This window comes from Bufo bufo, chromosome 8 (assembly GCF_905171765.1).
Source record: "Bufo bufo chromosome 8, aBufBuf1.1, whole genome shotgun sequence".
NCBI lineage: Eukaryota > Metazoa > Chordata > Amphibia > Anura > Bufonidae > Bufo > Bufo bufo.
The window spans coordinates 21,556,833-21,584,539 of record NC_053396.1 but is presented as its reverse complement, the minus strand read 5'-3'; the positions used below and the strand labels follow the sequence as shown (position 1 = coordinate 21,584,539).

General features: G+C 46.9%; 1 protein-coding gene across 2 annotated transcripts in view; it reads left to right on the top strand.

The window, feature by feature from the left end:
- The first annotated feature begins 16,608 nt into the window (after positions 1 to 16,608).
- The window catches only part of IQSEC2 (IQ motif and Sec7 domain ArfGEF 2), a 190,458-nt gene continuing 179,359 nt past the window's right edge, over positions 16,609 to 27,707 (top strand). For both annotated transcript variants that reach the window (XM_040406122.1, XM_040406126.1), the window contains exon 1: positions 16,609 to 17,229. In XM_040406122.1, coding sequence (XP_040262056.1) covers positions 16,745 to 17,229 — 485 coding nt within the window. In that variant the 5' untranslated portion in view covers positions 16,609 to 16,744. The remainder of the gene's footprint in view (positions 17,230 to 27,707) is intronic.

Genomic DNA, 27,707 nt, shown 5'->3' with positions numbered 1-27,707 from the left:
ATGGGTCTGCATCCGTGATGCAGGGTACACACGACCGGTGCCCGTGTATTGCGGACCCAGGCAACGGCGGTGTGCATGAGCCCTTACTTCGTACCTTACCATGTTCTTATGTTCCCATGCTTATGGTTTCCCACATGGTGATTATATATGATTTTATTTTTTTCAGTACATTTAAACACTTATAAAAGAGCCAGATACATCATTATGATTAATCTGACTTACATGCAAGATGCGCGCTCATCGGTACTTTGTAAAGGTCTTGTAAATGTGTCCTCATTGTGCAGAAATCAGCATCTGGCACTCCACCCCTGTACAGCGCGTGAGCGCTATGGAGTGCCTTTTGCGCTGTGGCATTAGAAGAATTCGGATATCCCTGACTTTTAGTCTAACCAGACTGTCTGTTACTCTGTAATTCCTCTAGCGCCGTTCTATGGAAACAGTAGGTTTAAAGAGCACACCAAATGCTTGAAATAACTTCTTTATTAACTTCAACTTTTCTTCATATATAACACTGCCGCCTCCGCAGCAGATAGTCCATGTACATAACACGTGTTGCATAAAAATTCATAAAATGGCGGTATGCATAAGATGGTGGTTTAACTGGTCAATCTTGTCATTCAACATAAAATGGTGGATATATTTCTCTCTTGAGTATCTGTACTCTCACTTTAAGTTATTTAAGCACTTTCTGATCTCTCTGAGAGGTATATCTGAGGTCTAACTAATAGTTCACTTGCTGAATTAGGTCGCAATTTGCAGTATGCAGTCAGCAGTAACTATTTGCAGATTGGTTGAGTATGATCTGGTATGGTTGTATGCAATTTGGATTGCAATATGGAATTTGAATTTGGATTGTGAACTTTGTAGTTTGCAATTGGTGGAACTGTAAGTAAACACACATATAACTGGTTCAGTATACAGTTCTAATCACTATATTAACAGTAGGAACATTATATAACTGGTCTAAATACCTATTTTGGCCTCTCTGCTTCCATAGAACACAGCTCTTAGGGTACTTTCACACTAGCGGCAGGACGGATCCGACAGGCTGTTCACCCTGTCGGATCCGTCCTGCCGCTATTTCGCCGTGCCACTGGACTGCCGCCGGCAATGGGGACGGGGGCGGAGCTCTGGCGCAGCACGGCAGTGCAATGTGAGAGGCCGTCGGACTAATAAGTCGGAAATGTCGTAGTTTAAGTCCGGCGGCCTTTCGCCGTGGACTGCCGTGCTGCGCCGGAGCTCCGCCCCCTTTCCCCATTATAGTCCGGCGGCAGGACGGATCCGACAGGGTGAACAGCCTGTCGGATCCGTCCTGCCGCTAGTGTGAAAGTACCCTTAGTGGAGTGAATGTCTGTTCAATAATGATTCCAGCAGCTCTTGCTAGGGGGATTTCCCACACAGGCTGTGTGTGAGGCTGGCTGTGATTTGTCAAAACTCCTGCTGTGTGTGAGGCTGGCTGTGATTGGTCTAGACTCCTGCCCAGCAACAACAGTTTAACCCTATGCTTTCTGTTTCTGCTGTGTCATTGAGCTTACCTCACATCCATATAATGAATCTTAAAGGCACATTGGGCCAGATTTATCATTAGCTCAAGTTAGAATAATAGAGTGAAAAAGTCGCAACTTTTTGGGCAATTGCTTAAACTGCGCAAACATTTGTGACTTTTATTGGCTCTGCGCTATGCTCGCCAGTTTTCTGAAAGTGGGCGTGTTTTCTTATGTAAATGAATCTCTAGACAGATTTACTATTGCGACTATTTAAAAAGTCGCAAAAAAGTCACAAAAAATGCGCAATTTCACTCCAGTGAGGACCATGCTTATCTTATGAGACTTTTTTATAGAACATGCGACTTTTTCGTAAAGATGTGCGACTTTTGTAAAGCTGCTTACTGACAGATAAACTGCTACCGTCAAACCACATTTATTAAAGTCTTAAAGGGCCAATCATAAATCTGACTTGGCTAAAACTGACTTTAGCCATATGTGAAAGTGGAGTGAGCTGTCAGAGTAATGATAAATCTGGCCCATTATCTTTTCTGCTTCTGTGAACACAATATATAACAGTTATATGACATCCAAACATGAAGTCACTGTAAATAACTCTGCTTTTGTCTTTAACACACAAACATAGGAACCAGTGGCGTACACACAATCCATGGGGCCCCGATGCGAAATTGATCCATGGGCCCCCCCCCAACCCGCCGCCATACCCACCCCCACTACCGCCCCTACCATTCAGGTCATTGTTCTCAGCAGCAGGCCAGGGCCCCCTACTCAAGTAGTCAGACTCTGTAAAGCAGCTGGCCTGCTGCTGAGAACAATGACCTGCAGCAGTGGGGCCCTGGGGGGCAGCCTGAATTTATTGATGGGATTGCCAGATTGGGGCCTGGGCTGATCTAATCATCTGAGGGGGTCTTTGAAAGCAAAGACAGTCTTTGCTTTCAAAGACCCCCTCAGATGATCAGATCAGCCCAGGCCCCAATCTGGCAATCCCATCAAAGCAAGGCAGATGGCCCCTGGCAGATGACGGGGGGGGGGGGGGGGGGGGGTAGGGTTTACAGTCACTGGCACTCGTCTCTGGCAGGAAAAGCCCGCAGCAACAGGGCACACTGAGGCCCCCAGCCCCCCAGGCATCCCCCCTGGCAGATGACCGGGGGGAAGGGGTTTACAGACTACAGTCACTGGCACTCGTTTCTGGCAGGAAAAGCCCGCAACAGGGCACACTGAGGCCCCCAGGCATCCCCCTGGCAGATGACCGGGGGAGGGGGGGAGGGTTTACAGTAAGACTCAGTGTGCCTTGTTGCGGGCTTTTCCTGCCAGAGTCGAGTGCCAGTGACTGTAAACCCTCCCCCCCTCCCCCGGTCATCTGCCAGGGGGGATGCCTGGGGGCATCAGTGTGCCCTGTTGCGGGCTTTTCCTGCCAGAGATGAGTGGCTGTGACTGTAGTCTGTAAACCCTCCCCCCCCCCCGTCATCTGCCAGGGGGGATGCCTGGGGGGCTGGGGGCCTCAGTGTGCCCTGTTGCGGGCTTTTTCTGTCAGAGACGAGTTCCCCCCCCCCCCGTCATCTGCCAGGGATGGATGCCTGGGGGCCTCAGTGTGCCCTGTTGCTGCGGTCTTTTCCTGCCAGAGACGACGACGAGTGCCAGCCTGGGACTGCCAGGGTCCGGTCCAGTCGGGTCCGGTCCGCAACCCCCCCCCCCCGGGGCTTTTATTTACTTACCGTCGAGTTACCGGCTGGCAGGGCAGGGGAACTTCAGTTCTTCTGTTCTTCCGGTCGGTCGGCGCCTCGGCGGTCCTCTTCTCGTCCTCTCTCAGTCACTTCCGGATCCCGTCTGAGTTCAGGCGCGCGCCGAGCGTGCATGTTTCCGCGAGACCTGCACAGGAGTTCACACAGGTCTCGTGGGAGTTCACGGGCCCGGCGCCGGCGCTGACCGCAAGGAGGAGGGCGGGGGGAGGAGGGCGGTGTCAACTTAACTGGGATTGGGAATCGGATGCCAGACGCAGCTGCAGCAGGGGCCAGGGGTCCGCAGGCGGCCGGGCCCCCTGGGGTGCCGGGCCAGGTAGCAACTGCGACCCCTGCGACCCCTATATGTACGCCACTGATAGGAACTGTATTAAGGGTATTGGCAGGTTTAGCTGTATAAATATATAAGCTATATTAGCAACCTAGGACAGGTCTTAGCTGGCCAGCTACAAGCCGAACGAGCTGCCGGAAGAATTCAGGACCAGGCATGAATATAACTTCACTGACTGACCCTGTCAGTGAAAGTGGTGGGGATGTAGCAGGGAATGGAAAGGATCAAAGTGCAACTAGGTGCAAAGGCACCGCCCTCATTGCACCCATAGCATAAAATAAAACTCTAATTTGTACACAATGGCTATATATTGAACATATTGAAATAGGACCAAGACCATTACACATCTCGCATGTAAGACCTTATTCACATCACATCAGGGTTTGGGCCGTGTTTTCTATCAGTTATTGTGACGGTTCAAATTTTTCCATTATAAATTTATCTCTATGTAGGCTTCTCTCCCGATTTTGGATTATGATCACTGATGGAAATCACTGACCAAACACTGACTGTGTGAATAAAGCCTCATTCACACGTCAGTGTTTTCCGAGCCAAAACCAGGATTGGAGCCTCCACAGACATAGGGTATAAGGGGAAGATCTGCACCTGTTCTGTGTTTAGAGCCGCACCTGGTTTTGGCTGAAAATCACTGATGGAAATCACTGACCGAACACTGACGGGTGAATGAGGCTTAAGGCCGAAGTTGGATTCATAATGATGTATCTGGTGAAAGATTCCCTATAAAGTAATTATGCTTAGTAATTAAAAGTTTACATACACTGTATTTTAGTTTGCAGTGTTTTTGTGGACTTGTGACTTTTTTGTGCTCTGGATATGCCATTTTCCTCTTAGGTTTCTCTGTAGGATTTCAAAAACACCAGAAAAAAACAATGACATTTTAAATGTTACAAAATAATCTATGCCACCAAAACCTGGGATTCCCTGAATGTTTGACAGGTTTACAACTTCACACTTTGCAAATCAACAGGTACTGAACAAGCAGGGGGTGTTGGTAGATTTAAGCTCAGAAGTCGGGAGACTTGTGAATAGTGCAGTGAATATAGGCTGTAGCTCAGTATGTGTATATATTAGATAGAAAATCCGGATTTACATCAGTGAGGAATTTGTAACCGTATGTAACACTGTGTTTTTAGTTTAATAAATTCTGCTTTATTGATATAATTTGGAGTGTCCTGTATGCCTGCAGATAGTTGAGTGCCCTCCAATTTACATTATTTACATTTTCTCGACAAATCGATAATGGGTGAATCGAGGAACGTGCACATTTTTGTATTTGTTATAACTTTTGGAGAATATACACCCCCAATTAAATAGTCTAAGTGGAATAGGTGATTATAATCCGATCACACTGCATTGCCGATACATCACATAGTGTGTACCGTTGCACCGATTTCCATATGGACTATTGAAAGGGGATACATACAATTAGAATATATTGTATTGTATTTGTGCGTACCACATTTTATGCATTTTTCTGGATGTTGACCCTTAATTTCAAATTTAATAATAAATGTCTTTTAATAGGAATATAATGCACTATATCTCCCTATGAACTCTAGAGATCTAGAGTGCCCTCCAACCTTTCATTTTGTAGCACTAATTTCATAGGGCTTGGGGTGTTGCCCTTGGGGAGAGCACCTTCCAAGGTAACACCTGCTGGTGAGCCACTGTTATTTATTTCACTCTTTACCATCTCCCAAAACAGACCTTGCCCCGATTTAGCAATTCTGTTCTAACCTGTTTGAACCATGTCTTGTCTGCCCAATTTGGATGTCACTGGAGTTCCTTGTGCCCACCAGAGGAAATTATTCTTGGGGCCCAACCCATATAAAGTCTAACTGGTTTTGATTAAAACAAATAGACCCTAGTTGTCACGGCGCGGTGTGGGTGGTAAACTCCACCCCAAACACAGGAGGGAAGGGAAAAGGTACTAGGCCTGGAAACTAGGGAAAGGGAAAAAGTCACCACCTAGTGAATCCCGAAACCGAGCCCTGGCTACTCTCAGTATGAACAGACCTCAATGGTAGGAATGTTCATACGCAGGAACCTAGAGCCCTATCTGACCCTAAAGGGCCTTGGAAATAGTGTCAGGACAAAAGACAACCTGTTCCTTTCCAGCTGAAGGAACAGGAGACTCCCTCAGGCCTAATACCAAAAGATAGGGGAATACAACAAACAAGAAATAGGATAAGACACTTAACTCTGAAGTACACGGACGAGCAGGAACTCAGAGGAGAACCAAACAGCATTTCTACAACCAAAAAGGAGCTATCAACCGCATAGCATGATGGGTGAGACCAGACTAAATAGAGGTGTTGGAATGACCACTTAAGCTACACCTGAGACAAGAGGTGTGGTCATAACCAGCAACAACACAGAAACAAGTGACACCAAAGAGGCTGTCAGATCACATCACGTGCAGCCAGTCTCTTAGATCTTCTGACCCCTGTCACGGGAGAGACCGTGACACTAGTGCTACTTATATCTGTAAAGAATAAATTAAGGCAACTAGACTTACTGTAGATTTCTTGAAAACGTTTCACTCGTTCTTCCAACGAGCGTTCTCATTTCTGAGTGACTGTACAAGAATTCTCTGGGAATAAATATGTAACTGAATCAACATCTGGTAATTATACCCACCATGGGGTCAGAGGTCATTATACCCAGCATGGGGTCAAAGGTGTTGATTCCATTATCCTAATTGGAGTCAGTAGGTGATAATGACCTCCCAGAAAAAGGTGTCAAGACAGCATTGTATGTGGCAGACAATAGATGTCTAACCCCCCCCCCCCCCCCGCCTCTATTCAAGCTTGGCTTCTCCATTTTTACGTAGATGGCCTCCTTCACACCTCGTTTGTACCAATCGGCCTCCTTATCCAAAACACTATTGTCCGCCACTAGGTGCCCCTAGGATCAGGGGCAGATGGTCACACACCCTTGAGGCCGGCTCCGCAGGTGACCACCCCTAAGTACGCCCCTGCCTAATATGTAGACATCCTCATTCTTCAGACAGACCTTCACATAAGATCTCAGCTATAAAAAGAAATACATTTTCTCAGCGGTTGAGAACGCCATATAGCATTACTACTCTTTTCCCTCGTTCCTTCCTCCAGCCTCCCCTCCATCTGTCTATCATCTTCTCTCATTCTTGTACATAGTTAGCAGTAATTATAGCCTTGAAAGGTCACGGCTGATTCCTGGTGAGCTCCTTGCATGCCTCACGTCTGAAGCAGCCCCATCTCCTCACAGTCACAGCCTTTAACCTCAGCAGTCGTTGGGTAGAGTTTCCTCCACAGGGTCCCTTGCATGGAGCTTGGGGGGGGGGGGGGGGGGGTTGCATTGCATTATGAGTCATTTTGAGTCAGTCGGTGCTTGTGGCGGGTGTGCAGATTGCTGCTGCAGTGTGTAGGCTAAGCGCGCTGTTCTGCTTGCATAGACACAGCATTTGCAATGCTATTATATTTCCAAGGGTGCATTGTTGCTAGACAAACGCTGGGTACAGAGGGGCTATGACAAAGCTGTGGGCAGAGGGTGGCAGGAAAGATTGTGACGGATGAAACCAATCATTAGACGGAGTTCTGATGCTATTGCAATACCCGACCTCCGTGGAAAATTAAGAATGAATCAAAGAGACACAGACTGTAATGTTAGTCAGTTATAGTGTATGGTTATTTTCTGGCGAAATGCAAAAGGATAAAAAAAAAAAAGATAACCATAGCAACCAAACATCAATTAGACAACGAGAGTTAAACGCCTAATTGGTTGCTAAGGTCTGTGTATAGCATGCTTAGTAAATAACCCTCAAGCAGCTGATATATGGCAATGTTCTTCTTCTCCAAAGATAGGACTTAAATGGATTGTCCAGGATTTTACTATTGGTGGCCTGCCCTTAGGATAGGCCATCAGTGTCTGACCGGCAAGGTTCCACTACTCAATGGATGGAGCTGTGTAGTTTTAACGTTGACTTCCACCTCCGAAACTACTTGGGGTGCTAGGTGTCAGACTCCCGCCGATCAGATATTGATGACCTATCCTGAGGATTGGTCATTCATTTAAGCCCTTTTAAGGTGCCCTCACACTTTCAATAGCTCTCGGCTGAACGTTCGCTTGGACGTCAGATATTATTACACTCTTCCCCATATGAGAGAGAGAGTGTATATGTTTTATATGTTTTCAGGAGGAAGATGTAGCCTGACACCTCTGGTGGTGGTTTATCTTCCGAGAGAACAAAAAGATTGGGCAAAAAAATTCAATTCGATCAATCCTCTTGATGATGATGTTGGGGGAGAGACCTGAAAACCTGAAACGGCAGGTTTGGCCAATAATACCTAATATGTATGAGTGAATCGATTCTAATGAATCAATTTGACTTATTAGATGGACTTCTTCACCTATGAAGGACTATCCATGCAGGAGAAGAAGTGCCCACCTACGGCAAGATTGACATTTTGCCCTGACAATTTCCTGCCTATGCAGCTGCTCTATTTAGCAACGCAAGGCCAGAGACTCTGCTTGGAAGCAGCGACTGTGCAGTACATTACGAACTGTAGGGACTCTGTGTGCCACCATGCACCATCCCTGTGTGTGCTCTACCACGTAGGAAGTGAGAGCAGAGAGGCACCGTAGAGCGCCTCCTGCTTTGACAGACTTTACGCCACCATGCATCCATTTATTTCAGTGGGAACCATATAGTACCACAAATGAAGAGCTTCCCATGGTGGACCATGATGGACCACTGGAGAAGGGTCGTCCAGATAGGACAGCCCTTTTAATTCAATTATTTAATGTTGAAGGAGGAGGAAATTGGCCAAATACTTCTTCTATAGATGAATGCGATTATAACAGAGATGGGAAGGTAAGTAGCTGCTGGAGACTGCTGGTTTTGCTTATCTATAAGGGCAACATCAGGATCATATAGGTAGAACCTGACTTTATAGGTAGAACCTGGGGCCATAAGCCATCTCTAGCCATCACACTGAAAGGTCCTCATACACACGCACATAGTACATACCCCCTGACATAAAAAGAGGGGCAACTCCTTCCACATTCGTAGCGTACCATGCCAAATTTTTCTTTTAATCAAGCTACACCTTTAAACCTGTCTACTCGGTGTCCATATGCACCCCCATATCACCCAGTCCCTCTTATGTCCCCCCACACTAATGGTGCCCTTTAATGCCCCATAAACTGTCATTGTGCCCATACAGTGATAATGCATCCTTGGTGCCTCCTCATAGTCATGAAGCCCCCTTAGCGTTTCTGCACAAATTAAGGATGCCCCCTTCACATTAGTGCCTTCCGCACAGTAAATCCCCCTCTTAGTGCCCCCAAACAATAAAGTTGCCCCCATAGTTCTTCACTAACAGTAGTGATGCCACATTAGTGCTCCCACACAGTGTAGATGCCCTGTTAGTGCCTCCACGTGAAAAAGATGGCCTCTTAGTCCCCCCACACACAGTAAAGATACCACCTCAGTGTCCCCACACAGTAAAGATAGCCCACCACGCAGTATATTTCCCCTTTAGTGCCTTCCCACATAGTATGATGCTCCTTAAGGGCCCCCACACAGTATAAAAACCTTTTTAGTGCCTCCAAAATGAATACTTACCTAGCCCCATGCCCACGACGAGCAGAACAGATTACTCAGTGCAGGTCTGCATTGTCTGTGGCTTGGCGCAACAGGCTCAATAACGGCACTGCTTCACACCTACCTGCACCAAGTCGCCAGTGCCAGGGGTTGCAAGGTGAATGGTGGAGCACCGAGCTTCACCTTTGTATTCAGCTGTATCCTGAGGACACAGATACAGTTGAAATCGGGACATGTGGGACCGCAGGACAGTGCTGGAAATCCGGGAATTTCCCGCTGGATCTGGGATGGTTAGGAGGCATGATAGTGTGACAAGGGGGCCCCAAAAGTCCAGCTGCTCTTGAAGAATACACCAATATTTTAAGTGGCACGTGGCAGGTGGGGCCCTTCTACAGATATTGCATTGGGGCCCTGGAGCTTTAAGTTACGCCGCGGATTGAGATATGTCAGTGTGTGCAGATGTGGATAATTCCAGGGTCTTACACAGGTAACAGAAGACCCCCGGAGAAGCATCCTGGCAGAATTCACACTGTAAAGACATTACAGGGATATACTGAGCTGCTTTCTGCTAGCGTCTGTCAGCGTGTGGGTGGGTGTATTTTTTTTTTTTTTCGCTTTCTCACACCCCTCGTCCCCCCCTTTTTCTGCAAGCATGTGGGAGTTGGCACATTGTGTAGTGTGAGCGCTTTGCCTTCTTCTAGAGATTAGTGTAACCTAATGAGTAAAGGATATCAGGTAGAAAGAACAATGCAGTGTACGGCGAGGTGGTGGGAAGAGCAGCGGGGACCGGCCTAGGAGCGCCGTCTGCAACCATAATGGAGTGGAACAGTCAAAGGTTTCATGTGACTCACTTTTCTAGAACTCAGTTCATTAATTATCAGACAATCCAGACTGATATCACATCCATTCTTGTAATACAGGGGCAGGTAATCACTGGATTCCATAGCAAAAATGGACATTCAGGCGCATACAGGTGCACAACATACATATATACATCTACAAACACACACACACATATACTGTATATACATACATACATGCATTTATATACCAATATAAATACAGTCAGGTCCATGAATATTGGGACATCGACACAATTCTAACATTTTTGGCTCTATACCCCACCACAATGGATTGGAAATGAAACAAACAAGATGTGCTTTACCTACAGACTGTCAGCTTTAATTTGAGGGGATTTACATCCAAATCAGGTGAACGGTGCAGGAATTACAGCAGTTTGCATATGTGCCTTCCACATGTTAAGGGACCAAAAGTAATGGGACAATTGGCTTCTCGGCTGTTCCATGGCCAGGTGTGTGTTATTCCCTCATTATCCCAATTACAATGAGCAGATAAAATGTCCAGAGGTCATTTCCAGTCTGTTATTTGCATTTGGAATCTGTTGCTGTCAACTCTCAAGATGAGATCCAAAGAGCTGTCACTATCAGTGAAGCAAGCCGTCATTAGGCTGGAAAAACACAACAAACCCATCAGAGAGATAGCAAAAACATTAGGTGTGGCCAAAACAACTGTTTGGAACATTCTTAAAAAGAAGGAACGCACCGGTGAGCTCAGCAACACCAAAAGACCCGGAAGACCACGAAAAACAACTGTGGTGGATGACCGAAGAATTCTTTCCCTGGTGAAGAAAACACCCTTCTCAACAGTTGGCCAGATCAAGACCACTCTCCAGGAGGTAGGTGTATGTGTGTCAAAGTCAACAATCAAGAGAAGACTTTACCAGAGTGAATACAGAGGGTTCACCACAAGATGTAAACCATTGGTGAGCCTCAAAAACAGGAAGGCCAGATTAGAGTTTGCGACATCTAAAAAAGCCTTCACAGTTCTGGAACAACATCCTATGGACAGATGAGACCAAGATCAACTTGTACCAGAGTGATGGGAAGAGAAGAGTATGTAGAAGGAAAGGAACTGCTCATGATCCTAAGCATACCACCTCATCAGTCAAGCATGGTGGTGGTAGTGTCATGGCGTGGGCATGTATGGCTGCCAATGGAACTGGTTCTCTTGTATTTATTGATGATGTGACTGCTGACAAAAGCACCAGGATGAATTCTGAAGTGTTTTGGGCAATATTATCTGCTCATATTCAGCCAAATGCTTCAGAACTCATTGGACGGCGCTTCACAGTGCAGATGGACAATGACCCAAAGCATACTGCAAAAGCAACCAAAGAGTTTTTTAAGGGAAAGAAGTGGAATGGTTTACAATGGCCGAGTCAATCACCTGATCTGAATCCGATTGAGCATTTCACTTACTGAAAACAAAACTGAAGGGAAAATGCCCCAAAAACAAGCAGGAACTGAAGACAGTTGCAGTAGAGGCCTGGCAGAGCATCACCAGGGATGAGACCCAGCGTCTGGTGATGTCTATGCGTTCCAGACTTCAGGCTGTAATTGACTGCAAAGGATTTGCAACCAAGTATTAAAAAGTGAAAGTTTGATTTATGATTATTATTCTGTCCCATTACTTTTGGTCCCTTAACAAGTGGGAGGCACATATGCAAACTGTTGTAATTCCTTCACCGTTCACCTGATTTGGATGTAAATCCCCTCAAATTAAAGCTGACAGTCTGCAGGTAAAGCACATCTTGTTCGTTTCATTTCAAATCCATTGTGGTGGTGTACAGAGCCAAAAATGTTAGAATTGTGTTGATGTCCCAATATTTATGGACCCGACTGTAGATGCTTAGTGGTTACTCCAGTTAGACATAGATGCTTGGTGGTTACTTCAGTTAGACACAGATACTTGGTTACTTCAGTCAGACATAGATGCTTGGTGTTTACTTCAGTTAGACACAGATACTTGGTTACTTCAGTCAGACATAGATGCTTGGTGTTTACTTCAGTTAGACACAGATACTTGGTGGTTACTTCAGTCAGACATAGATGCTTGGTGGTTACTCCAGTTAGACATAGATGCTTGGTGGTTACTTTAGTTAGACACAGATACTTGGTTACTTCAGTTAGACATAGATGCTTGGTGGTTACTTCAGTTAGACACAGATACTTGGTTACTTCAGTCAGACATAGATGCTTGGTGTTTACTTCAGTTAGACACAGATACTTGGTTACTTCAGTCAGACATAGATGCTTGGTGGTTACTTCAGTTACACACATATTCTTGGCGGTTACTTCAGTTAGACACAGATGCTTGATGGTTACAAATGGTAAAGATCTTGGTGATAATAAAGCTTATGGTTTTTCTCACTAGGATGTTCCAAGCATGGCGGCACCATTTGACTAATCAGTCAAGGCATATTTTGGCAGACTTGTGATGGTAGCTGTCTACTGGGCCTTGTTTGTGGCATGGGTGATGGTCCAAGTTAGCCTCTTGATGAGATAGTGGTTTGCTACCCCTCCTGCACTCTTTCAGCATGAGCATGGAATCACCTCGCTTCACTGCCCATCAGGCACATGCACAATAAAGTGAGGTCTACCATCCTTAGCTTCATCGATGCAGTGCACAGGTGCCTGTGAGTTGCGTTTTCATTTAGTGTTCTCTGCAGAGACGGATGGGTTTGCTGTGGGCAGATTTGGGACCCTAAACCCGAGCTCTCTAATGGCATGCCGGGACACCTAGTGGCAGGAGATAATAAGGCAGGCATGTGTAGACTTCATCACATAGGCACAGTATACACATAATATGAATGACATGCCAATTAAATAGTACAATATACTCAGAAATTGCATTTTTAATAACAGTGCATACTCTCAATATGTATACCGCACCTCACCTCTTCACCTCCTGACGAACTGAAATAAATGGACAGGTGTAAATCTGCCGTGACTGCATAAGGAAAGCAACTGTACACAGGGGCGTAGCTAAAGGCTCATGGGCCCTGGTCCAAGGGTTCAGCTTGGGCCCCCACCCTTTCCTCAGTGTTTTGTGGCTAGGGAAGCACATAGCCTTCATGCTGCCTGCGGCAAAAAATTGAGACAGTAGACCCCCCCAACCCACCCCTCCCATGCCAAATTCTTGACCTAACCCCTTCCCTCCAGCCAGAGCTATAACTTGACCAGCATGCACTTTCTATAATACTGGTGTCTTCTTATGTGGCACAAGGGTCTTTGGGCCCCCTCAGGCTCCTGGGCCCGGTAGCGACTGCTACCTCTGCACCCCCTATAGCTACGCCCCTGACTGTACAGATACATACATTCATATATCCCTATATCGGTACTCTCCAGCTGTTGGGGAACTACAACTCCTAGCATTCCAGCCAAGACGGTGCTGTGAGCTGCAGCTTCGGAACAGCTAGAAAGCCATGGGTTGGAGAACATTGTTCTGGTGGATCCCATAGGTGCTGTGTGTCACCACCAGCCTAAGGGCAGAGTTCGATGGCTGTGTTCCAACCAGGATGCAGTCATCAGAGAGGAGCAGCGTAATCCCTGTGTTGGGACATCAGCGAGGTCCTCCTCGTATCTTTATGTCAGAGCTCATAGTTTCACGGTGACAAGTCATTCTTGTGGAATTGCCTTGAAGGAGATGTCACTTGAATTGCACAAAACAGGGTTTCCTAGCCTAATGACATGAAATCTGCAAGACGGGACATGTTGGGCTCTGTTCACATCTGCGTTGCGGCACAAAGTCAGAAGGCTCTGCCTCTCCAGCAGTGCCTGGACTGGAGCTACAGCTCTGATTGGAGCCTCAGACTCAGATGTGAGGACATATACATGGTCATGTAAGCTCAGGTGGCCAGCAGTGGTCATGTGCCTGTGTACAGCAGGTCACACTTCCAATCCAGTAGGGACAGGAGTTGCGGCACTGGACCGGGCACAGTGACGGGACGGGTGTTTTTTTTTTCCGTGCAAACACTGTCCAGACCTCTCTTAAACTTTCTTAGCTCTGAACCTTCCCTTTAAGCTTTGTTTGCTGCCACCTGCTCTGGTATTAGTCTGGTTCTGACACTGCTGCAGATATTCTGGACTACAATGTCTTGGCTTCTTCTCTCGTGGCTCTGGGTCACTGCTCTGTCTGCTCAGGAACCTGGACTCTGATCGAGCTACACACTGGGGGGGGGGGGGGGGGATAATTCTCCACATGCCTTTTTTTTGGCGTAAAGGGAGACGGAAATTTACGCCAGATCGGAGCTGGCATAGATTTCACATTAAGAACCCAGGCTGGTAAGGTGCACCTAATTTGTAATAGGCCTGCACCTCGTATATAATAGGCCTGCGCCTCGTATATAATAGGCCTGCGCCTCGTATATAATAGGCCTACACCTCGTATATAATAGTCCTGCGCCTCGTATATAATAGTCCTGCACCTCGTATATAATAGGCCTGCGCCTCGTATATAATAGGCCTGCGTCTCGTATATAATAGGCCTAAACCTTGTATATAATAAGCCTGCGCCTCGTATATAATAGGCCTGCACCTCGTATATAATAGGCCTGCGTCTCGTATATAATAGGCCTAAACCTTGTATATAATAAGCCTGCGCCTCGTATATAATAGTCCTGCGCCTCGTATATAATAGTCCTGCGCCTCGTATATAATAGGCCTGCACCTCGTATATAATAGGCCTGCGTCTCGTATATAATAGGCCTGCGCCTCGTATATAATAGGCCTAAACCTTGTATATAATAGTCCTGCGCCTCGTATATAATAGTCCTGCACCTCGTATATAATAGGCCTGCGTCTCGTATATAATAGGCCTGCACCTCGTATATAATAGGCCTAAACCTTGTATATAATAAGCCTGCGCCTCGTATATAATAGTCCTGCGCCTCGTATATAATAGTCCTGCGCCTCGTATATAATAGGCCTGCACCTCGTATATAATAGGCCTGCGTCTCGTATATAATAGGCCTGCGTCTCGTATATAATAGGCCTAAACCTTGTATATAATAGGCCTGTGTCTTGTATATAATAAGCCTGCACCTCGTATATAATAGGCCTAAACCTTGTATATAATAAGCCTGCGCCTCGTATATAATAGTCCTGCGCCTCGTATATAATAGTCCTGCGCCTCGTATATAATAGGCCTGCGTCTCGTATATAATAGGCCTGCGCCTCGTATATAATAGGCCTAAACCTTGTATATAATAGGCCTGTGTCTCGTATATGATAAGCCTGCCTCTTGTATATAAAAGGCCTACACCTCGTATATAATAGGCCTGCGTCTTGTCATAGATTAGGCATATCTTCCAGCAGTGCAGGGGAGATCACACACCGGCGTAAAACCTGTTCTATAATAAATAGCTATCTCATATCTATTGGTCACTTATCTATCTATCCAGCTTTCTATCTATCTATCTATCTATCTATCTATCTATCTATCTTTTGTCTATCTCCTATCTAATCTATCCATCCAATATCTATCTATTTATCATCTGTATCTATTATCTATCTATCGCTATCAATTAATCAGCAATCAGTCTATCTGATCTCTATCCCTGATTGTAAAGCGCTGCGGAATATGTTGGTGCAATATAAAGATTATTATTATTTATTATCTATCTATCATATATCTATGTTACAGCAGCATCTTTATGTGTTACATTCTCATTGGCCATCAACTCCTCTATCAGCCTGTCTATCTCTATCTATCTATATTATTCTATTTAATATCTATCTGCCTGTCTTTATCTATCATCTCATATCTGTCTACCGATCTATCTCTTCATCCAATATCTATCTATATCCTATATACTATCTATCATTACTGTCTCATATCCCTATCCCATATACTATCAAATTTAACCCTTTTGTCAGTCTTTCTTACCTGTCCTGCCCCCATTCTCTTGTTTCCTGGGGGGCAGTTACAACAGTAAAGGAAATGCTAGTCTGGGACCCCAGTACTTGTAGGGGGCTTGCTGTGTGACAACCCTTCGTGCTCTGAGCAGTTGTCACTCTTCCATCACTCACCAGGGGGCGAAAAAGAGCAAAAGAGAAAGCAACAGCCATGGCAAAATGAAGGTAATATGCCCATCCAGAGGCAGGAGGAGAAGAAAGTTTACTATTATAAAAACGATATATGTATATTTGAACACCTTTAGTAAAATGCATTGTATCATTGGTGTCAATCTGAATTGCGGATGGACTAGCCCTTTAAGCAGACTGCCGTGTTCCTCCTGATGACACTTGCTCGCTGGCAGCTGTCAGCCAGTGTAAACAGCCATCTCCAGAGCTGCAGTAGCCACGTGTTTCCAAAACAGGTCGCCCTGGCCCTGCTATTTATTTTCATTTTAGGGCACTCCTTCCTAAAGCATCACGGGAATTGTAGTTCCTGCCTCTCCTTAGCCCCCACAGGTGTCACTTTTGACAGGTCGGAGGTGGGCGGTCCTAGCGCGTTTCGCCTACACGCCGCCTGATTGGTCGGCAAGTCCCCGCCCACGGTCGCTGATTGGCCGCTTGCGGAGAGTGACGCGCTTCGCCTTTCGGGGCCCCCCCGGCTCCTCCAGACTGTCAATGCGCAGTGACTCTGCAGCAGTTGCCGCGGTAGCATCGCGCGCTCCGCCCCCGGCACCATGCCCGGCCGCCCCAACCTGAGCTAAGCCCCTTCGAAGCCCGAGCTCCATCATCCCACCCCGGCGGCTATGGAAGGGGGAGCCGGCTCGGGCCCTAACCCCGGGGGGCAGGAGTCCCCGAACCGGGCCGTTGAGTACCTGCTGGAGCTCAATAACATCATCGAGAGCCAGCAGAAACTACTGGAGACCCAGCGGCGCCGCATTGAGGAGCTGGAGGTGCAGCTGGACCGGGTCAGCCAGGAGAACCGGGAGCTGAGGGAGACCCGGGTGGAGCAGCACCGCTCAGACTATAGGGAAGCGGTGGCGGGAGGAGGCTGCGGGGGCTACGGGCATCACCACCACCCGCAGCAGCACCACCACCACCCGCCGCAGCAGCAGCAGCAGCACCACCACCGCGGAGAGAACCAGCCAGGGTACCAGGCAGCCTACTCCACACCGCCGCACCACCACCGTGCCCGGGAGACCCCGCGATCTAATCGGGCCACCTCTCGCAGCTCCAGCCCGGGAGCCGGACACAGCACCACCAACAGCCCGGCCACCACCCTGCAAAGAAAGTGAGTGTGTGTCAGTGGGGTGGGGGCGGCACCTAGTCTGGTGCCATCTACTTCTAGGCTGTGTGGGCATCAGTGCCAACCTGGATGGGGTCTGCTTGTTATGATGCCACCCTGTGATCCTCCAGCAGATGCTTCACTACCACTCCTAGCATGCCCTGGCTGGCAGGAGAACAGGGCATGCTGGGGGTTGTAGTTTTGCAAGCCCTGAGAAGATCCCTGATGGTCCTGGAGGCCTGCAGATAAGTAGTGTTTGCTGAAGGATCCTGGTGGTAGCTTCTCTCCGTACCGTCACCTGGGTGGCATGTTGGGGAGGGGGGTCAGTGCTGCACTGCAGAGCCGGACGGTCAGGACGCCTCTTTGGAAGTCAGGTTGCATTTTTCTGCAGATGACTCTAGAGCTCCATGCAGATGTTCCTCACTCTGGAGCTATGTGCAGCATGGTCCTGTGGACTTCTTGAAAAAAAGTTGCCCCTCAAGTGGTTAGAGCGCGTCGTATCCGTCTGTGAAGATCATGTCTTGGTATAATGGGGTGATGGTGGCATGTAAGAGACCGGTGGTGGTGGCGGCCCTTTACTGGATTTGTCTAGTTGCGTAATGGTCATTCTAGTTCATGTGGGCACCATGGGTAGTGGAGATGTGGTAGGTTTGGTATATGATCCAAGCTTTGCCCCCCCCCCCCCCCCCAGTCCTTTCCTCAATCTATAAAATTTATAGGGGATCCACATCACTTCAGTAGGTGTCAAGTGGCTACATCATGTAGTATAGCGGGGGGCATTTAAAGGGGTTGTCCAGGATAAGGAGAATATGATCTCTTTGGACCAGAAGCAGAATCGTCACAGTTGTCCACAGGTTGTGTGTGGTATTGTAGCTCAGTCCCATCAACCTCAGTGAAGCTGAACTGCAGTACCAGGCGTAACCCATGGACCCATGGAAAGGAAGCAGCCACTTTTTTTCTAATCCTGGACAACCCATTGATTAAATGAAGGCTTAGGCTTGACAACCGCTCCTTTCTTTATGAGGTATGATCCGTAGGTCAGCACTGGCTCTCTCAATCCTTGTAGACCATAGAAGGTACCATCCTAGCTGACCACATTCCAAAGAAATCAATGACGATTTGGGCAACGAAAAGTTGCGCAACCTGATCACCATGGCACTCCGCATTCTTGTACCAAGCACCAGGCCTTCAGTATCCCTACGCTAATGAGACGGACTGGGTGATAGTGACTGGTGGATGGCCTCTGTTGGGTTGTGGTTGAAGGAAGTTTTGTTGGGTTGTGGGTTTTGTATTGGCTTGGCTTCCAATTATGAGTTGCGTTGAGTTGACGTGAGATACTTGTGGGTCTGAGGTTCTGAAAAGGTAGTAATACGTTCTAGAAGGACCATGTCTTAGATGATGGAGAACTGTTGGGTTTGGGACCTGGATAGAGGCTTGATTATATGTCCTTCACAATCAAATGGTGCAATAGGTTGAGGTTCTAGATGTTAAGTATCTTCTATATCTATTTGTCAGATCCTAGTGACCTTATGACTACTGACTCTCCAGAAAGTCTTCTGTTTGAGTCCTTCACCTCTTTATTGATAATGTCATGGTTTCTTTGGTAGCAACCGTCCATCACCCCTTTTCCTCTGTCCGCCCTTTTGAAACCTTGATCATCAGTGATGTGTAAAATGTGGTTCTCTTGCTTGGTGCTGTACGCCGGTTTGTGTTGGGAGGGCTCTGTGTGGACAGATGGGCATACTGAGGGTATATGTTTGGTTCTGACTGTAGTATGCAGGAAAATGGGACGATCTGAGGTACTGGCGTTGCTGCCAAGCTGAGGCATCATATGATTTTTCTGCACTGACATGTGATAAACAGATCTCTGACTCAGTCAGGTGGGGGCGCTGTACAGCTGTTACGATGGGGGTGTAACCCACATGATGTGTAGGGGCCTGAGTGAGTAAATGCCCCCATGTTGGCATGAGAGCACCAAGTCTTGTTTATATATGTGTATAGGAATTGATGACACGTCTGATGACATCATCACTTATTAGCATATTTGTCTATTTCCGTAAGCTTGCTTATTAATGCTATAACAGATGCGGGGATGGCAGTTGCGTCTGTAAGTAAGTGGGGCCCTGTCGCAGAATATGCATTTGGGCCCTAGAGCTTCAAGCTTTGCCTCAGATTGAAGACCATGTCTATAAAACTACCTGGAGATATGTCCTTCAAGGGCTTGTCCACTTTGTTGCGGATGTGCTAGCGGCCATCTAGCAGCCCATGTCCTCAGCTCTATACACAAAATCCCGGTGACAGGTTCCCTTTAAGTTGTCTTCGTCCTTGGCTCTTGCATCAAGTAAGGCAGAAATGACCATCTCCGTAGAGGAGGTCACCAAACTTTTGCCCAGTTTCATTATATGCACCATATAGTGGTCCAAATGTTTTGACCATAGAACCCTATGATCATGTGACATTGTCTCAGCGCAACCACAGGGCGTCCGAGTGTTGGGGTCATATTCAGACCTTCTGAACTCAGACTTGAAGGGGTAGTCCTATCTCGGACAGGGGTAGGCAACCCTCGGCACTCCAGCTGTTGTGAAACTACAACTCCCAGCATGCATACTTGCTCTGCTCTTCTCAGAACTCCTATAGAAGTTAATAGAACATGCTGGGAATTGTAGTTTCACAACAGCTGGAGTGCCGAAGGTTGCTGACCCCCTGCGCTGGGATACACCACTAGTGACACCTCCCAGGACCTGCACCTTTTTTTCGAGCGAGGAGGAAGAAAAAAAAAAGGCGCTGTGTAAATTAACAAGCAGTTTTCCCATTGAAATCAATGGAGCTGATTTGCGGAATCCACACCAAATTCTGTGCCCAAAAAACTCGGTGTGAACATACCCTAATACGGTGCAAGATGAGGTGAGATTTTCAAAGTCTCATGTATAAAGTGTGGAGGTTTTCCATGTGGATTTTAAAATCTGCAGCATGCCAATGGTGGTTGGACCTGTGCGGTCGGGGGGGAATCTGTGCCCCTCATAAAATCAAGCTGCATTTTAAAAAATATTGCACCAGAATTTTTTTTACATTTGTTGTTGCGTCTGTGATGCAGAAGGCGCGTTATTCCGCAGCCATGGGTTTGTAAGTGGGCTTTGGGGGCGAGGAACGTACGTCTTGCAAGGCCCCTTTCACACGAGTGAGTATTCCGCGCGGGTGCAATGCGTGATGCAAACGCATTGCGCCCGCAGGGAATCCGGATCTATTTATTTCCACGGGTCTGTGTACATGAGCGTTGGTTTTCACGCATCACTTGTGCGTCGCGTGAAAATCGCAGCCCGTTCTATATTCTGCGATTTTTCACGCAACGCTGGCCCCATAGAAGTGAACGGAGCTGCGTGAAAATCGCATTGCATCCGCAAGCAAGTGCGGATGCGATGCGTTTTTCAAGGATGGTTTCTAAGAGATGTTTTTTGTGAACCTTCAGTTTTTTTTTATCACGTGCGTGCAAAACGCATCAAATCGCATTGCACCCGCGCGATAAAAACTGAACGCGATCGCAGTCAAAACTGAATGAACTTGCTTGCGAAATCGCGCAGTTTTCACTGAACGCATCCGGACACGCCCGTCTGCAAGGGGCCTTAGGGTGATTAGATGTAGACCAGTGAGGTACATGGCTGAGTGACCCAGTTCTTGTCTGCCCGGGTGGATGGACCAGCTGTGGAGTAGTCATCCTCCCACGTTAGAAGGGGGCACACCTCATGGCTTAAGATGGGAATTTTATTGCGTTTTTTTGGGGGATTTTTCACAAATATTACTTAAAGGGGTTTACGTAAATAAAATAATCTACATATTGTAAGGCTACTTTCACACTAGCGGCAGGACGGATCGTACAGGCTGTTCACCCTGTCGTATTTCGCCGGACTGCCGCTCCGTCCCCATTGACTATAATGGGGAACGGGGGCGTAGCTCCGGCGCAGCACGGCAGAGCACAGCGAAAGGCCGCCGGACTGCATGTCCGACTTTTTAGTCTGGCGGCCTCTCACCGCGAACTGCCGTGCTGCGCCGGAGCTCCGCCCCAATCCCCAATTTAGTCAATGGGGACGGAGCAGCGGCACGGCGAAATAGCGGCAGGACGGATCCGACAGGGTGAACAGCCTGTCGGATCCGTCCTGCCGCTAGTGTGAAAGTACCTGCCTGAACTGCTTGCCTGATTATGCAAACGCATGTCATTTTTTCTGACTGATCAGGATTCTGACGAGTCTGCAAAATGCCTGATCAGTCAGAAAAATGCATTGCAATACCGGATCCGTTTTTCCGGTGTCATCCGGCAAAACGGATCCGGTATATATTTTTTCCACATTTTTAAAGGTCTGCGCATGCGCTGACCGGAATACCGGATCCGTCAATGCGGCAATTTGAATGCCGGATCCAGCACTAATACATTCCTATGGAAAAAAATGCCGGCGGGGGCCTATGCCCTAGTGACCTAAAATGGTAAAAAAATGAAGTAATGGATGACACATAAAGGACATATTAAAATATCTAATATGTAACCTATTACATAAATTATTATGTAATCCATTATGTGAAATAGATTTATGTAACATAGGAACGCTGCGTCTCCTCCGCTGCTGAGAAACAGCAGGAAATCCACAGCGAGACGCCGAAACAAAGTGCCAAATAAACCCTTTCATGACCATGGAGGTTTCCGGGCTTCATGCTGCATTTAAGGGGAATTTTGTAATTTTGTAAGCCCCCAGACCCCTAAACATCATTGAGAGGCAGCAGAAACTAGTGGAGACTCAATGACTTCAGGACCAGAGGGCAGTTGCAGAGAGAGCAGAGCCTCTAGGAGTAACGGCAATGCCCCCATTGCACCTAGAGACTCACTTGCATATATTAAAACCTCATTTTTCTCAGCAATGTGGACACATTTGAACATGGGACCAACACAGATGCCTTCAGCTGCCAAGCGCACATGCAACAGGTCGGCCAGTGTCATAGGTACAAAACTGCTGACAGATGCCCTTTGAGTGACCTGTATACAGAGTCATGCAGAGGAGACACAGATCATGTCTTCTGTGCATCACTCCAGAATCTCTCTCTAAGGCCCCTTTCACACGGGCGAGTTTTCCGCGCGGGTGCAATGAGTGAGGTGAACGCATTGCACCCGCACTGAATCCGGACCCATTCATTTCAATGGGGCTGTGCACATGAGCGGTGATTTTCACGCATCACTTTTGCGTTGCGTAAAAATCGCAGCATGCTCTATATTGTGCGTTTTTCACGCAACTCAGGCCCCATAGAAGTGAATGGGGCTGCGTGAAAATCGCAAGCAAGTGCGGATGCGGTGCGATTTTCACCCACGGTTGCTAGGAGACGATCGGGATGGAGACCCGATCATTATTATTTTCCCTTATAACATGGTTATAAGGGAAAATAATAGCATTCTGAATACAGAATGCTTAGTAAAATAGGGCTGGAGGGGTTAAAAAATAATAATAATAATTTAACTCACCTTAATCCACTTGTTCGCGCAGCCCGGCTTCTCTTCGGTCTTCATCTGTGAGGAAAAGGACCTGTGGTGACATCTCTGCACTCATCACATGGTCCAGCACCATGGTGCTGGACCATGTGATGAGCGCAGTGACATCACCACAGGTTCTTTTCCTCACAGAAGAAGACAGAAGAGAAGCCGGGCTGCGCGAACAAGTGGATTAAGGTGAGTTAAATTATTATAATTTTTTTTTTTTAACCCCTCCAGCGCTATTGTACTATGCATTCTGTATTCAGAATGCTATTATTTTCCCTTATAACCATGTTATAAGGGAAAATAATACAATCTACACAACACCGAACCCAAACCCAAACGTCTGTGAAGACGATTTTTCTCACACGCGTGCAAAACGCATTAAAGGGATTCTGTCACCAAGTTTTAGGCTATAGAGCTGCGGACATGCACGGCTAGATCGCCACTAGCATGTCCGCAATATACCGGTCCTATAGGGCTGTGTGCTTTTATTTTCTTTAAAAAAGGATTTTAGAGAGATGTAAATTAGTCTTGTAAGGTGACCAAGGGGCTGTACGAACCTTCCTGGTGCCCAGCCACGCCCGCCTGTGAAGGAGCCCAGCACCGCCTATGTCCTCCGAATCTCCACCTTTTGTCACCGTTAGATAGCCGTAATCTTGCGATGCGCGAGCTCGCGCATGCACAGTGCCGGTATAGTGTTCCTTCCCTGTGCTGGCATCAGCCTCAGGGAATGAACTGTGCATGCGCGAGATTACGGCTATCTATCGATTACGAAAGGAGGAGATTCGGAGGACATAGGCGGTGCTGGGCTCCTTCACAGGCGGGCGTGGCTGGGCAACAGGAAGGTTGTGCAGGGATCCGGAGGAACGCGGATGCCGGTGAGCAGGTAAGTATAATGTATACGAGGGGCCCCTGGGCATGGGGGGGTTGTCATTATAGGGGTTGGATAACCTCTTTAATAAGAATATGGCTTGAATATGTGTTTGAGGTCAGGAAATCAAAGATAAGAGCGACACATGAGCTTTCAGCTGACGGGATTCAAAGAAAACAGACTGTGACAACTTGCCAGACTGATTTTTAACCCCTGTATATCACGAACGGCTGAACATTTTTAATAAAGACCAATTGGAAAAATGATGTTTAGCCCAAAATGAGTACAATGCAGTTCATAAAGCAAAATGCCCCCAAGTCTGAAACTGTGATTTCTCATGTGCATAAGCTCATTCCGATGATCAAAAAAAAAACTTCTTTTTTCTTTTTTCAATAGACCGCCCCTCAGGTGGTGTTCTTATTAACCCGTCCACTAGAATGGGCGAGTCCTGTAGGAAAATCGGACCTCAATGGTGTATGCTGTGATCCCCCCCCATGGACTGATTGGGGATGGAGTGAAGGACGTTACGTCTCCATGTTGGGGTCCTGAGACGTCCGATCTGATCCTGCTGTGTGTGTCAGGGGGCAAGCCTTTTTCTATCTTCTACATAGCATCGGCCCTTTAAGCCTCGTTCATGGTGACGAGTGGATGAGAGGCGATGACTGTTGGTGAGCTGAGGAATGTATTACTCACTGCTGCACACAGCGAAACGTGACGACACGCCGCTGCTGGCTCGTGTGTGCCAGCTCCGTCACCTAGGCTCTGCCGCCGATGGGCATGAATGTGTGCCCCGTGCAATGAGTCACTGTTCCCTGCTATATGTGTGTCTCTGCCTGGCTGCAGTGAACACGGTTTATGCCCTGTGGCGAGTCTGTCATAGGTTATTTGGAGAAGTCGCGTACCACGCGCAGATCTTCATTCAGAAAATCTCGTGCACATCGTGCGGAAATTGACCTGTGGTGTGAATTTTTAAAATCCGCTGCGTGTCAATTCTTGTATGGATTTTCAGTGCGTTGCAATGCAAAGGAAAGGATTTGGGGCAAATCCGCGGCAAAATCCATGGCCAAATCCGCCATACGTAATATGTGCGGATTTAGGTGTGGAAGTCTGCATAAACGACTCTGTCGTGTGCATGTACCTTAAGGCCGTCTGCACATGTTGCGGAATGCGCAAAGGTTTTTCCGTGCGGATTCCTGCGCAGAAAAAAAAAAAAACGTAGCGTAGTACGGTACCAGGAAAGTGCATGGTCACACAAGTCTCGTGTACACGCTGTGGATTTTTTTTCCATGCAGAAATTGACCTACTCTGTGGATTTCCATATATGCAGCATGTCAGTTAGGTTTGCGGTTTTAGCCTTGGATTTCATCCTTTTCAACGGAATGGCGAAGATCTGCGGCAAAACCGCATCAAAATCTGCACCAAAATCCGCATTTAATAATTGTGGCTTTTGGTAAGGATATGGTGCATAAATGTACATAAGTCCGCATGGAAATTAATGCGGATCATATCTGCGTCCACCTGCCATCGTGCGCAGGCAGCTGTGTTGCGGAATATACGCGGTTTTTCCACACCGATTCCTGTGCAGAAAAACCACAGCGTATTACAGTACCAGCAAAGTGTATGAGATTGCACAAACCTTGCGTACACTTTGCAGATTTTTTTTCCCCCATGCGGAAATTGACCTGCATTACAGACTTCAACATCTGCAGCATGACAATTACGTTTGCGGTTTTAGCTGCGGATTTCACCCTTTTCAATGGAAGGGTAAGATCTGCGACAAAACCGCTGTTAGACATTGTGGATTTTGGTGCTGCAGAATTGCACATAAATCCACGCGGAAATTCCTGCGGATCTTATGTGCGTTCACCCGCACCCGTGTGCATGTGGCACACGTTGCGGATTACGTGCGGTTTTTCTGTGCGGATTTTTGTGTGGAAGGACCCCAGCGTAATACAGCATCAGCAAAGTGTATGAGATTAGTCAAATCTCACGTAGACTTGTGTTTTTTTAAGTTTTTTTAGAAATCCGCAGCATGTCAGTTGTTGCTGCCGTCCTTTTGTGCGGATTTCACCCTTTTCAATGCAAGGATGAGAGCTGCGGCAAATCCGCATCAGATCCGCAAGTGACACGGAAAATCATGCTGATTTTCCATCACCCATGGGCAGGTAGCCTGGTAGTTTCTTCACATAGACTATATGCACATGGCAGTGTAGTATATGCGGATTTTCCTGCGTTTTCGCACCAAATCTGCACAGAAATGTACATCTGTTACTTGCGGTCTTTGTCGCAGATTTACCCCATGTGTATTTACTTTGCGTAAAATCTGCGTTGAAAATCCACACAAAACAATTGACATTCTGCACGTTTTAAAAGGTAAATTTTAACGTATTAAGATTTTATGCACTTTGTTTTAACTGATGATCTATCCTCTGGATAGATCATTAGCATCTGATCGGCGGGGGTCCGACACCTGGGACCCCCGCGGATCAGCTGTTTGAGAAGGACGCGGTGCTCCAGGAGCGCCGCTGCCTTCTCACTGTTTACCGCAGGCCCAGTGACATCACGACTAGTATCAACTAGCGTGGGCGGGGCTAAGCTCTGTTCAACAGCTGATCGGCGGGGGTCCCGGGTCTCGGACCCCCGCTGATCAGATGCTGATGATCTATCCAGAGGATAGATCATCAGTTTAAACAAACTGCAGAACCCCTTTAAGGTTGCAAATTTTTTATTTTATTTTTTTGTTCCTATAAATATACCCTGCAAGACAGACGTGTCAATGGCAGAATCAACTTTAGCACCCAGCGTCAGGAAGCTGCTGCCAAGGCAAATAAAATTACATAAATTAAAAAAAAAAACTTAAAAAAAAAACTTGGTGAGAACTTATATATAGTCCTAGCCAAAAAGTTGTCCTCCATGCCCATGGGAAACAATTAGGCCTCTTTCACACGAGCGTGACGGTTTAAGTCCGGATGCGTTCAGTGAAACTCGCACCATTTTGCAAGCAAGTTCGGTCAGTTTTGTCTGCGATTGCGTTCATTTTTTTTGCCGCGCGGGTGCAATGCGTTTTGATGCGTTTTTCACGTGCGCGATAAAAAAACTTTTGCACTTGCTTGCGGATGTGATGTGTTTTTCACTGAAGCCCCATTCACTTCTATCGGGCCAGGGCTGCGTGAGAAACGCAGAATATAGAACATGCTGCGTTTTTCACGCATCGCAGAACTGATGCGTGAAAAAAACCGCTGAAGGGGTTAAAAAAAGAAAAAGTTATTTAGCTCGCCTTAATCCACTTGATCGCACAGCCCGGCATCTCTTTCTGTCTAGTTCTTTGCTGTGTGCAGGAAAAGGACCTGTGGTGACGTCACTCCGGTCATCACATGGTCCGTCACATGATCTTTTACCATGGTGATGGATCATGTGATGACCGGAGTGACGTCACCACAGGTTCTTTTTAAGGGCTCATGCACACAAACGTTTTTTGCGTTCCACATACGGACCGTATTTTGATTCTGTATACGGAACTATTCATTTCAATGGGTCTGCAAAATATGCGGACAGCACTCTGTGCCGTTTTATATTTTTTTTCAGTAGTGTTTCTGGTTCCGTTTTTCCATATGGCATATACAGTATACAGTAATTACATAGAAAAAATTGGGCTGGGCATAACATTTTCAATAGATAGTCATGTCACTTCTTTCCATGCTGCAGTTTTTAAAACCGCAGGAGTAAAAAAAACACAAAAAAAAACGGACAGTGTAAATTTCCTGGTGGTGAAATTATTAGGAGGTGGATAGGATGTGTTTTTTTTTTTCTGTACAGATTTTATGAACCGAATCCACGTAGAAAAAACTGCACACGGTGCAGATTTGTGTGCAGACAATCCGCACCAAAAATGCAAGTAAATGCGCACTATTTATTGTGTTCTTGGTGCAGATTTGATGCGGATTTTCACCCTAAGAAAAAGAAAAGAGCAATGTACACATGAGATTTGTCTAATACACTTTGCTGGTACTGTATTATGCTGCGGCCCCCCCCCCCACGAAATCTGCGCGGAAAAAAACATGAGTAACCCATAGGCTGTCTTGCAGGCTGTCTTGCAGAAAT